The 14,167-nt window shown below is 41.9% G+C and overlaps 1 protein-coding gene across 4 annotated transcripts in view; it reads right to left on the bottom strand.

Moving 5' to 3' along the window:
- Nucleotides 1–1,477: 1,477 nt before the first annotated feature.
- LOC310855436 (nuclear factor of activated T-cells, cytoplasmic 1-like) overlaps nt 1,478–14,167 on the bottom strand; it is a 73,075-nt gene continuing 60,385 nt past the window's right edge. For all 4 annotated transcript variants that reach the window (XM_083760447.1, XM_083760448.1, XM_083760445.1 and 1 more), the window contains one exon: nt 1,478–4,056. In XM_083760447.1, the coding sequence (XP_083616573.1) occupies nt 4,001–4,056 (56 nt within the window). In that variant the 3' untranslated portion in view covers nt 1,478–4,000. The remainder of the gene's footprint in view (nt 4,057–14,167) is intronic.

Raw genomic sequence — 14,167 nt, forward strand, 5'->3', positions numbered from 1 at the left:
GTCACTATGGCGATGGGCAGTTCGGAACTTCGCTGAATGGAAAAAGTCTGGAGGACTGGCAGGTGGTACACAGGAGCATGGCACAGCTCCCATGGTGAGGAGCTGTTTCTCTCTCATAACCACACACACAACATGCACCTGAAGACACACAGGCCTCTCTTTATACTTGGCATATATACGGAGATTCTTAGCAGGTGACTGCATTGCCTGAAATTGACAGCATGGTTGTACCTCAGCCCAATGTGTTGGAGACAAATTGGATAAAGAAGAAGGGCGAAAAATGGCACATCTGAAAGAGCTAAAGCTTTCCTTGTTCTTATTGTGATAAGAGTCCAAATCTGTTTAGTAAGTTTTTTTTTAAAGTTAAATAAAAGAGCAGTATATCTTCAGTCTTCACACGTGGGGATGCTGGAAAAAGACACATGCAGTAATTGAATTTGTCTTATACTTGTCAATGTCCCACTGTCTCCATTTCAAGCTTTATTGGGAATATGGGGACAGTCTGGACCAGTCCAAGGTCAAGCAGTATAACACAAGAAAATCAAACACGCAAGAGTTATGGAGAAAGTCTTAAACTAAAGTACGACCATATGGGCCAGGCATGTAAAATGTAGAGAATGCATTCAATATGGACAAAAAAGAAAAAATAACACAGCAGCTTAGCAATGATCTACTGTAGTATTTGTGCACCCAAAAATATTATTTTGATACTGACATCAAATGGATTATCTGAAGTGAAAACATTATATCATTCCAGATTGTCAGAGAAATAAATCATTTTCAATCATTTAACTTTTCTTTTTTAATAAAGGCTATAGATAAATGGAAAATGTGTTGTTGGACAGTAATAATAAAGCTAACAATTCTGTCCACAATGAGTGAGAAAATAAAGTGAAGCGTACAATTAAGTATTGTCGTTCTTATGTAATTTATTAATTCATTGCTTAGAACACAATAAAGGTACTTAAAACACAATTTCAATGTTCATAAATATGTCATATTAAAGAGAAGTATGCTTCACCTTGTGCCTAGATAGAAAAGCATTATAGAACTGCAGTCATCTTATAGACAAGAGAGAATAAGGCACACAATAGAAATCTTATACATACAGTTTAGCCATGCTATTATATATAATATGTCTAAAATGCATTGGAAGCTATACTGTAAGTTGCTGTCAACTAATTTACCCTCAACATTAGTACTTTGTGCATGCTTGAGAAAGACATACATATAGAAAAGACTACTGCTCCATTGAAAGAAGTCATACTGTATAGGGCTGGGCAATTAACCCAAAATTATATCAAAACAGACATTTAGAACCAATAGCCAACTTAAACAACAAATTTATTATTATTTCTTTGAACCAAGGTTCATGTTTTAGGTTGTTATTAGAGAAAGTAAAGGATGAGTGTAATTTTTTTTTCATTTGCTGCTTTCTTTAGTTTTTATGGATTTTAGCTGTTTTTGACAGGGGGGCATTCGAGCATGGGGCTAAATATGTTTTTTTACATAATTTTATAGCGATTTCTTTTTTTTATCGTTTACTATAGTCCTACTAGAACCCAAGAAATTACATCTGGCCACAAAAGTTCACAGGATCTACTGAATATGAAGGTAGCCTACTGGGGGGAAGCCACACAGTGTCATAGGCTCAATATGTGAGTTTGACACATTCAGTACATCCTGTGATCTTTTGTGTCCAGAATTTTCTTTATCGCTATAACATTTTGTAAATAAATACAGTACATATTTAGCCCCATGCTCGAATGCCCCTGCCCCCCCCGTCAAAAACAGCTAAAATCCCTAAAACGAACACTCATCTTTTACTTTCTCTAATAACATGAACCTTGGTTGAAAAAAACTAAAGTTGTCCTTTAATCTTTAATCTATATAAAGGAATCAACTCGAAAACGTTGTAATCAGGGTTTTTTTTTTAAACCAACTAAATTCATTAGTCTGATTATACCTTGGTGTACAATAGTGGGATGCAAACATAGAGACAATAGCAGACAAGCTCACAACACATTGCGATGCGTTGAGCTTATAAGGTCTGCTATTTAAACTATCATAAAAAAGTTTACCGGTAATCCTAATCGAGGCAAAACTCTTTAAAAAAATTGTGTTATTGGTTTGAAGTCCTATCACCCAGCCTATATAGTGTACAGTATATCCAATTCCAATCACACAACAGAAGACATCAATCTACAATATTTGGTCTGGAAGAAAGAGAAAAGCTGTACTGCGTCTATGGTAAAGTGCATGTTGTTAGGCTTTAGATTGGGAACTGCTCTAAGATATCATGGTCTCTCCACTAATAAAAAGCAAAGGAAGCGTGGACAATAATTTCACCAAAGTCAAAATCCTTTGGTATGAAGAGATCAATTATTGCCAGGCTTTAAGGGTCAAATCCTGCCAGCTCTCCAGTATCATCACACACAAGTCAGGGGCTAAAACTGAGACTCTCGCACACATTATTATTATTCATGTGCTTATTTACATGCAGACCCGCAGTGCAAGACATGATGACAACACGTGTGTGTGTGTGTGTGTGTGTGTGTGTGTGTGTGTGTGTGTGTGTGTGTGTGTGTGTGTGTGTGTGTGTGTATGTGTGTGTGTGTGTGCTCCCGTTGAGATTCAGCAGGTAAGTATACCATTGTTTACCATTACTATTTATTACCTATCCTATATCTGAGTTCATAAGCCCCTCCCTGCTGGTCACTGACTGGATATGTGCTTTTCTGATTGTCTGAGCATCTTCGTGTCTTTTAACCACATAAACCCATACACTTAGTTGACCGGATTCCCAAGGGCGCTATACTAGGCCCCCTGCTGTTTTCGTCCTACGCTAAATATATGTTCGCCGGAGATCGCCAACCTACAAGCTCAATTTGCGTCGCGTTGCGACGCAGTGTGAGCTTGTAGATCTTCTAATTTCCACCAAACGTTAGCCCCAGAATAGGGTTGCTATATATATTTTTTTTAATGGAATAGCGATCGATGGTGTGGAAGACTGGGGCAGGATGTTAGAACTAGGCACTAAGGTGAGAGGAAGGATGCAAGGTAGAAAACAAAACAAAAACAATAAAGACATGTATCTGTATATGGCAAGTCAAGACCATAAAAAACTGAGCTAAATAGGAAACTGCATAATATAGGCATAAGGCTTAAACCAGTACATTTCAAATACATGTTTATACAAAAGAATATCATACATAACATTCAGTATAAATGAACAATGAGATAATAAGAAAACAAACAAACAAAAAAAATACAATTCTAATCTATTCACATATTTCCTAATTATTTTCCAGCCTTGTATGTTTCCCTGTAAACAAATCAATGAAATCACAAAATGTCATATAAAAAAACAACCACTTTGATTGACAACGAGCCAAATGATTGCATCTGAGTGAGTGCTACTGGTGGTTTGTTATTGTGTATGTTGTTGTTGTTGTTGTCGTTGTTGTAAGGCACCACTTGGGCTGTTATGGTTTGACTAGACAGACAAACGGACCAAATGTATGTAGACACTCATTGTCCCATTAGCTTGTCCATGCATTAGGATACATCACAAAAATCACACTCGAAATGGAGATTGTCATTCATTGTCATTCAACATTGGTTAGCATAATATTCAGTCTCACTGAGCCGTTTGGTCCACCGAAGAGCAGAGAGAGCATTGCTGCAAATTAAGGCAAGTGCTGTCATATGATATCTCATGATCTCACTTCCCTTTTGTAAATCGTACTGTAACATTCATTTTTTTTTCTGTTTTAAATCAAACGTGGCTATGCCGTTTCAGCATCAATGATTGTCATAGGTGCATGGCTCCGCGCCGAGCCTTGGAGTGAATCACTGCCACAGGATGGGCGTAGGTGGGGACTGGTGTTCAAAAGGCCCTGGTCAGTCACGTATTTCTTCATCATCCAGACCCTGAGGATGTTGTCTCTTTGTTGGTGAAGATGCTGTGCCTGTGTGCATCTGCCGTAGCATGTGTCTTCTACGCGTGACTGTGCACAGAGATGCTGGAGAGGTCATTTCGGATGATTTCGTTAACTGCGGGAATGAAACAAAGGTAAAGGTCATTCAGATCACATTGTGTAAATAATTGTGTAAGTAAATGTATTGTTTAGATCCTTAATATCAGAACTTATGTGTTCACTTCTCATGCATCATCACATAAATTAAATCTAAAATATCTCTGCATTGTTTGGCGGGGAGGGACGTTCAAGTCTTTGGACTAACAGCAATAAAGAGTGTTTTTGACAGTGCACCAACATTTTTCTGCATGTACACGTACACACCACACACACACACACACACACACACACACACACACACACACACACACACACACACACACACACACACACACACACACACACACACACACACACACACACACACACACACACACACACACACACACAACTCTTTTTAAGTCATCTTCTTGTCTTTCCTGTTGTAGTTCCTGTGCCCGCGCCTTTCCCACACTCAGGCAGACAGAGAGCAGTTCCCTGCCTTTATCTGCTCTGTGTTCTTTGGCACAAGGGAGGGAAGTGACTGTGAAGATGGCAGGGACCCTGGGCCCTGTGGTTCACTGCAAACAAGAGGCTCCTCTGCGCAGGGCACCCTGCGATAAAGCACGCTGACGTAAAGACCCGGCCGTCCCGAGAGACAGAAGAGCCACTCAGTCTAGAGAGAATGACTGTCCAAAACAAGGGGCTCCAGCAGGAAGTCTACCCACCCTAAGACCACCGACTAGACTATAGTGTCCAAGACAGTCTGGCTCTACAGAATCTTATCGGTTCCTGCATAGCCACTGTTTTGGCCTGAGTCCTACGCAGTAGTACCAATGAACACACACACACACACACACACACACACACACACACACACACACACACACACACACACACACACACACACACACACACACACACACACACCACACACACACACACACACACACACACACAAAAATCGAATCCATAATTCAGAGTCAGATAAAAAAGGCATAACACCGTTCAGACATCTGTTCAGACAGTAAAAGGGCTTATATCATAAAGCGACATGTAGTTTCCATGCTATACATGGAGTACAGTACAATGCTGTATTGATGCAGCGAGTGATAAAAAGGGGCCACACATATACAATAGCATGCACAAACACACACACACACACACACACACACACACACACACACACACACACACACACACACACACACACACACACACACACACACACACACACACACACACACACACAGGTTGGTTGGTTGGGGCTCACCACCCTAAACAGGAGGAACTCCCATTGGAAAATGTCAGCCTGAGCCAAAACACTGCTGGCTGTTTTTACTCAATTCCGCTCTGGGCTAAACAGGCATTTACACGCTGAGGTTATTTTTAGTGATGCCTTTGCCGTGCACATAATGCAGTGCATGCAACAATTACTGTTAAAAGCTAACGTTAATGGCACTGACTCCTCATCTCTTAATAAGCTGGGGTGAGAAAATTGCTGCAGGTGATGCAGGGGAAGGGGAAACCCAAAAGCTTGCTATACTTGCACCAATACGCCACAGAAGCACTTTTCTTTTCCTCCCGAAATAAAAGCCGTCGCTTCCTTTCTTGTCGGTATAAGAATAGTGACATCTCGTCCGCCCACTCAATAACCACAGTGTTGTTGTGCCGTGCTCGTTAAACTAATGTTTTCCATTGTCATCATGGCCTCCGATTTTCCATTCTGAACAGGCAAGTAATGAAGAGAAAAAGGGAGAAATGAGAAAACGATAAATGCAAAGGTAGAAAACGCCCCCCCCCCCCAGCCCCCCTGTGGCTTTGTACATACACACTGTTGACGTGAGAACCACACAGTGACAGGATGTGGCTAAATGTTACACCACAACACAACACCAGCCTGTTATTTATAGGCATGTAAGCGTTATTGATGTCACCATTTAGCACTGCGCTCTTCAAAGCACACTTTGACAATGTTGATGGAGTGTTCATTGTTCAACATCCGGTAAGGTAAATTACTGTAACATCTTAACAATATTATATGATCAAATAAATTAATCGGGAAATGGTTAAAAAAACAAAACAATTTTATCAATAACAATTATGCATGTAGTGTATATTTAATTTCAAAATAGTTTTTATATCAAAGGTACCAATTAACAATTGCTTATTTTAACTCAACAAGGGACAATAAATAAATAATCACAATTAAGTAAAAATAAATAAAAAATAAATACCCTTAACATTGTATTTTTATTTTTTTACAATCCTGATTTGATTTGAAATAAATAACAGGCCAAGGCAAAACTATATATATATATATATATTAGAGCTGGGACTCGATTAAAAAAATTAATCGTAATTAATCGCAGGCTCTGCGATTAATTAATCTAGATTAATCGCATTTTAATCGCATATCATTATTTGACCCGAGAACAGTGAGAAAGCAATTTTTTCAAATGGATTTTGGTATTATGATGACTTTATGAGTGAAGGAATGAATAGTGAATACATAAAATTCAGCAACAAAACATTGTTTATTTTTTATCAGGTGGTACTTAACCAAAACCAACAGATCAGTGCCATTTTTGCCATAAAGTGCAGCTTTTTTTTGTTGAATATACAGTCTATACCATATCAATTCAAGGACCTGTAAACTCACAAGTAAAACAAATGTATACTATTTCAAGTACATTCCAGAACCCTGACCATTAGAAAACAAAACATCTGTTTCTTCAGAGGACAAACAGCCATAACAACATACAAATAAAATAGACCCCATTTCAATCCAACTCTCCCATAACCTTGGAAAAATATGAAACAGTTAACTGTTCAAGTTCAACATAAAGTGCCATTTGTACCATCTAAAATGGTAAAATAAAATATAACAAATAAAATAAAAAAGTGCCTGTGATCTAAGCTTACTTCTGCTGCTTCTTCTCTTTCAGCCAGTTGCTGAGACAAACTAGCCTGTTCACATTTTCAGAGCTCAAGGCTGCCCTCTTCTTTTGAACTATGTTACCTGCCAGTGAGAAAAGCCAGGGAGTTTGTTAGTTTGTCAGACGTGGACTTAGTCATCTTGCCTCTGAAACCAGGCATCAGGTTGAGTGTAGGTTGCGACGTTGAAGAAGACGGAGTAACGTGAACTTCCACGCTAGCTGCAACATGTTTGGCAATGATGTGATATGTGAGGGACGATGTGCTGCGGTGATAGGCAAATTCTTTGTCGCATAATATGCATACAACTGCATTTTTGTCCACGCTTCCATCGGCTCGCTTTTTAAATCTAAATGTCCCACTAAATTTCCCAAGCTGCGAGTTCTTATTTGGGTCTGCACTCATGCTAATTGCTAACGTGTGCTGTTCCAGTTTGTTGTTGTTATCGTCTAGTAGTAGTACTAGTAGTACTAGGAAGTGAATGCTCACTGCTCAGACAGCAATGCTGCTGGGTGCGTCAGCATCTTAGGTAAGTGAAAACGCGCGCCCAGTGAGAAACGTTCCGGTTCGGCGGTGAAAACTAAATATGCGATTAAAATGCGTTAATTTTTTTAACGCGTTAATTTTTCTGGCGTTAATTAATCGCAATTAATCGCAATTAGTCCCGGCCCTAATATATATATATATAAAAATAATAATATATTTTGTGGATGCCCTAAAAACATATTTAACATATTTGTCTCTCAGGCAAACAAACCTCCCCCGGTTGACAAACCATCACTTTCTCTAAGTCTACTGATTAAATGACAAGGTAACCACAAAACACAGCAGAAAAAGCTGGGCAACATATTTTCAAAGCAGGTTTTCAACATAAATTTAACCACATCCTGGATATGGGGAATGCGTCAATCTATCCAATATAAGCTGCAGTCGGCTTTGTAAAATAGCTATAAAATCATCCCTCATGCAAAAGGTTGATTTTCCGAAAGTATTTGATGGAATGGAAAATATTAAACACTAAAGCCGTATATACTTTACTATATGACAAATGGTGAGAATAGCCAATCTACAAGCTCAGATTGTGACACGCTGTGAGCTTGCAGATCTACTGTTTTCTCTATTCAATAGAGAAAACATTTAAAACTTGTTTTCCTGAAATCTTCAGGGGAAAAAAAAGTTTAAATGTTTTGCCTACAACGACATTCCCATGGACACCAGGGCTCATGTGGTTAAACAAAAACCCACAAGACGCTGAAAGCCCCACTGGAGACCCCTAGAGGCCATGCTGGTCTTTACGCCCCACATGACCAAAGTGGTTTGAACCGCACGACTTGACAACCGCTGCCATCCTCAAAGGCATGTGCTCTCCTCTCACTAGTAAGGCTAATCATATACTGTACAATGTCAGTATTTTCCCATAGCTAATGTGTGGCCATATTATTGCATAAATGTGTGTCAATGGATAATAATTTTCAATAAAACAACCCCAACAGGCCTCTCTCAACAGGATGTGGATTGGAAACTAGCTTTTTTTTATATCACTCTCATTAACGGAAAGTGGTAACTGGGAGGAGGCCATCTAACGAATAAACAAAAACAGAGGAAAATTGAACTGAATATATTCCACTAGTGAGAAGCCATGCCCTGCAACCCTGGCCCACAGCATGACATCCTCTATTAGCCAAGGTGCCAGCGTGATCACCGAGCCACAGCCGGGACCTGTCAGGGCTTATACACAGGGCTGGGCTGCAGGGAATTCTATTTCAGGCAGGTGTGAGAGTGACACAACAGCCCAAGTGTACTTTAATACTATGCCAACCCCGCTAAACAGCTCAATGGACACTCTAGCTCTTTTGTCGAGTCGGCCTCTCAGTATCCCTTGGAAGGGCAGGCTGCTCATAAGGAAGGCCCATGCAGTCTCCGTTGGGTGTGGCTACTATTGGCAGAATGAACGCTAAGCTCTCCAAGGTAATCTGTCTGCATAAACAGTGATGAAAAACGACTTGCTCTGCCCTCCAGCAAGGAGGGCTAACGCCTTTTTTATACTTGGTTGCACATCAGTGTTGCATGCTGAAAATAGCCGATCTACATGCACGATGCACAACCAATTATAAATCAAGCCTAAATGAGCTTGTGTTGCTGCTTAGTGCTTGAGAGGTGCATGCATGCTGCTCCAGAGCAGTAGTAGAAACTCTAGCCATTGTGCAGTAATACGGCCATTTGCCGCGAAGAAGATCTAAAGGTTAAAGCGATTGCCTGATCCTGATAAAGACGCAACAGGACACTGCAGAAGAATCCATCGGAGTTTACCGTGCTGCAATTCGGACGCCCTTGTTATTTGGTTATCCAAGCGGGGGTGAGGGGGGTTATTATGACTTCATTTGGCCACTCTGGGCATGCACGTTCGGCCTGAACCTGACCTACGCTGGGGATTCAGTTAGCCTAGTTATAGCGGGGAGCGTCGGCGAAGGGATTCGGTAACAGCAGCACGGCTGCCTCAACAGAGGATGGATGCCCTGCGGTCTGGTGGGGGGAAGAGAGAGAGAGAGAGAGAGAGAGAGAGAGAGAGAGAGAGAGAGACGTGGAGCCCCGGAGGCCTTAAGTAGCCGCTCGGAGGTTCCTGCCGCCGTAACCTGATATACCCTGTCCAATCATGGGGGCTGACTGGCAATGACCTGGCAGAGGCCGACTTCACCTTCCCCTCGACTCCCCCCCCCCCCGTTCGGCTTTTGACTATCCAAACACCACCTCTGAACTCCATGTTGTAACCGAGGCTTCCTGTACTGAGCCTTCTGTTTCTCGCTAGATCTCCGGGTTCATGTGCCGAAGGGAGAGCTACAGCATCTTCCTGCAGCCACTGTCACTTTCACTACGGCGTGAATGAAGTGGAGTGCAGGTCAGGGACCTGTATAGGCCATGTGGCCCAGGGTGATGTTTCCTATGCTTTACACGTCCAGCTCCTCTATAGCGCCACAGCAGGATTGTGAGAAAGAGGTGGCAATTTCCTTCCATTGTAGTGCTCCGACTCTCAATAGCATATGAGGAAGTCAATATGAGTCATAGGTCCTCATTCATATAAACACAGATAAACATGGAGCATAGAAACAGGGTTAGGATTTGCTGAGGATGGGGGGGGGGGATCCATCCATCCTCTCCTTTGGATAGAGGATGGAGGATTTCATATGCATCCCATGCATTTTGATAATAATTCAGTTTAACAATTAAAATTAAATGAAAGAATAATACTGTATGTTGTCCCCAATTAACCCATGGTCACATTTACTATGAAAACCTGCATCTCCCGTCCATCAGTTAGTCACCCATGCCTCCATATATGGTCACGCCTCGTGACATCATGCCTCCATATGGTCAAGCCTCACAACATCACGCCTCCATAGATGGTCACGCCTCGTGACACGTCACGCCGACATATATGGCCATCTCCATATATGAAGATCACGACACTGACCTCATCTAACACTGGATAACCATACATGGAGAAGACTGGATCATCACCTAGATCTGCATAGAGCCGGTCAGCAACTCTACATCTGACCTCAAACCCTTAGATCTCCATATATGGAGCTGACCTGTTCTGACCTTCCATATGTTTATCCCTCCCCACCAGTCCTTGTTCTGACATTCCATATGTTGATCTGACCTCATCAAACCCTGTACACTCAAGACACGCTCCATATATGGCCAGTACAGAATTCATTCCATATATCGATCTGACCTTCCATGCCAAAGCGTAAGCGCTCGCCTAGCAGTCTGCCATCACCCGGGTGAGGTCGCTTCTCGCTCTCAGGGCATCTTACTGGTAAATATGGAAAATAGTAGTAGCAGTAGTAGTAGTAGTATAATTGAGTTCATCTATGAAAAAACTGCTGCAAATATTCAAAGATTTTGTAAATCTTAAAAAATTGTTCAGAAATGTTATATTTCTACAAGCTCACATGGCATTATGACACATTGTGAGCTTGTAGATCGGCTTTTTTGAGGGGCGCTAGCCACTCCTACAGCTTCTGTCACAACACAACATTAAATACCATTGATAATGAAGGGAAAATACATGTCAAATGTCTGCCAAATATGACTATATATTTGTGGCAACAGGCAGCAGGCATTCTGATTGGGCAGTATGAGATGATTCATGATTATGACTCACTTCACACGGGTGTGATTCTTGGGCTATTACATGGTTAAGAAACCCCCTCACCTCCTGTTTTTCTTTGTCTTTAATACAAATGGATTTGCACACATAAGTGATATGGTCCCACTCACAGCCGCAAACAGTCACACAGACATAAATACAGACATAGATATAATTCCACACATGCACATACTGTTCTGTAAACAAGCAAATTCACTTTGAATGCTAAACCTCGCTTGAACCCGACTTGCATGTGAAAATGATCCCGTGCTGAAGCCAAGCGTAAAGTTTGAAGCGGGTGGCCAGAGACAATTGAATTTCCTGCTACTTATTACTTTTGTTTCCCCACTATATCAAATCTTCTCTTGGTCTCAGTAGAAACACTTAATGGACAATTTGCTGCCTCCCACGCGAGCCTGGGGACGACTGCAGGGAGAGGCTCGAAACAAAAGTCACTCATCTTTCTGCTAATGATGAACTTTGTCTTTTGGAAAATGGAATAGGGATGGTTCAAGGGGTCAGAACACACACATAGAGAGAGAGAGAGAGAGAGAGAGAGAGAGAGAGAGAGAGAGAGAGGGGGAACACTCGTACGAGAGTGAGACAGGCCGATACCAAGTATTTGGGGACAGGCAGATACAGACAGAGACACAGCGGCAAGTACAGTATGCAATCACTATTCCCAGAGATAAACACACATGGAAAGAGACAAAGTGTTCCACTAATGCATCATGGTGATAAAGTGCTTCATAAATTCATCTTAGCCTTGCAGGTAGACAGCGTCTAATCCATCGCAGGGTTCCCTTTGGGCCTAATGATGTGATGATATGTACAGACAGCATATTTCATCTCCCAGCTCTCTGGCTGATGTGTGAAGCCCAGGGCTTCCCCATGTGGAAGCACTCAGCCTCCACCAATGACGGTGGGGAATGCAGAGAAGAAACAATGACAGAGATATCGGGCCCAAGACTGTTGGACTTTTGTTTTTTAAAGATGGAGCGAGCGCTGGGAGGTTTTCATTTAACAAGTCTCCTGCAGAAGCCGTGGCCGTTAACATGTGCGTTAGGGACGTGACCTATCAGCTCCCTGCACTGCCAAAGTGAACAATGACGATACGAAACAGTATCGACTCCTAGAGATAAAAGACGTCAGGAAAGGAGAGAACAGAGGGAGGAATAGGAGTGGAAGTTATTTTATTTTATTTAACTACTTAAGCCCTCACCTCCCAGTGTTTACTCATCAGAAGAAAAATAAAAGCCTGGTAACGAACTGCAAAAAGTGTCCATGACTTCCGTTGTATACAGCTGTCTTTTTTGTTCATACCCTGGCAATTTAAATAGATCTGTACAGTGTCAAGGTAACCTCCTCCTTGGTAGTACAGTACTTTCTATACTTCCACTTACACATTTTCAGTAGCCTTTCTTGTCCAATGAAATTAAGACCTATTCGACCTATTCAAACAAAAAAATGGGCTCTCTACAATATATACAGATATATTTTACATTTGAACATTTTAGCCTATAATGGCATGGCCAAAATAGGCACACCGGGTTGAAAGTGGTTAAAATAAGTGGCAAAATTGCCAATACCGATTGTTGTCATATCAGTTGTTAAACCGATATAGGAGGTGAAAAAGAAAATGGAAAATACAGTAGGTGGAGCAGGAGGATTGGGAAAGATCGAATGAAGTTGTAACATTGCAGCGAGCACTCTTGAACGCTGGCGTTCCCTCAGCGCTGCAGCCATTTTGTCTGTTGAAAGCACGCACTCGGAAGCGGCCTTGACAAATGACAATGACATATTTCCAGCATACCCCTACGGAGCAGTGAAGGCATTGGGATAAAGTGGAGCTCTGCTTCAATATCCACCTGTGCCTTTAGCGTGATCCTCAGATGTGACTCCCCGTTTTCGGAGGACTTGCTTTATTGCTCTCCATAGCCTGATGAATCCTATCGTTTGCCAGGCTAAACGAACTGGCCCCAGAGACATCAATTGTCTATACTCATCTCAGACTAAAAACACTTAGCCAGAGCCAAAGTAGGCAAGGCCTAAAGCCTGGTAGAGTCTCTTGTCTGATCCTAGTTTTAGTCTAAAGGCAACAGCTTTTCCCGAAAACCCCGCTGGCTGATGTGCTTATTTTGGCCCCGGCGGTTACAGTACAGTGGCCTTTTCTTTTTGATGTTGCGTGGCGTGTAGCCTTGCTCTCCCTATCTCGTCTCTTTTCTCTTTGTGACACAGCCACCTCCTCCCTCTCCTCCACCTCCTCTCACTTCCTCCCAGGCCTCATGGGGTTATGCCGGGTGTGTTCGCTCCAGGCTGCTCTGCTCTCCGGGGAGGATGAGGGGGAGGTGTTTACATGGCTCTCTGGTGCCCTCGGCACTGATTTCACAGAAATGAAGTCACTATTTACTGTTAACCAAGTTAACCGTGGCGTCCCTATTTTGGGCATTATAGTAATAAAGTAAAACAAATATATCACAAACATCTTCTTGCTATTCCCTCTATTTTTTTAAATAGGGCTTAAGTGGTTAACTCTCTCAGACTGATCATTTACTAGTGTGGTTGCAGCTGTATGTTTAGTCATGAATATCACCTGACCTTTTACCCAGCCTATAAAAGCCAATCCAGAGTGTTGACCGAACTCCGAGAGCATAAACATGGTTATCCTAATCAGTCCATCGAGTCAAATGAACACTCCACATTTTGCTGTGCAATAAAATAGTCCAGGTCCAGTCCAGTTGTATTGTATTTCCTAATCTGAATCGGTGGGTTCCATGCACCGCAGAGAACCGAGCGACCACAGCGCATGGCAAAAAGCAAACACGTTTGAGGTTGGAAATTTTCACACACAGATGGTATATAGATGATTCGAGTTGGTGCGAAATCAAGACTCCTATTTCACACAACTAATGAAGCGTGGCCAAGTCAAAGCAAACAGCAGTGCCTCAAAAATACCTCAAACTGACTGCAATGCACACAAGTCCAGCTGATTGAGATATGAAAGGAGACAGATTAAAACTGCACGTATGCCTCATTACCAGCGGGTTCATGGTAAAAT

Source organism: Protomyctophum parallelum, assembly GCF_964188405.1.
Source record: "Protomyctophum parallelum genome assembly, chromosome: 3".
Taxonomy (NCBI): Eukaryota; Metazoa; Chordata; class Actinopteri; order Myctophiformes; family Myctophidae; genus Protomyctophum; species Protomyctophum parallelum.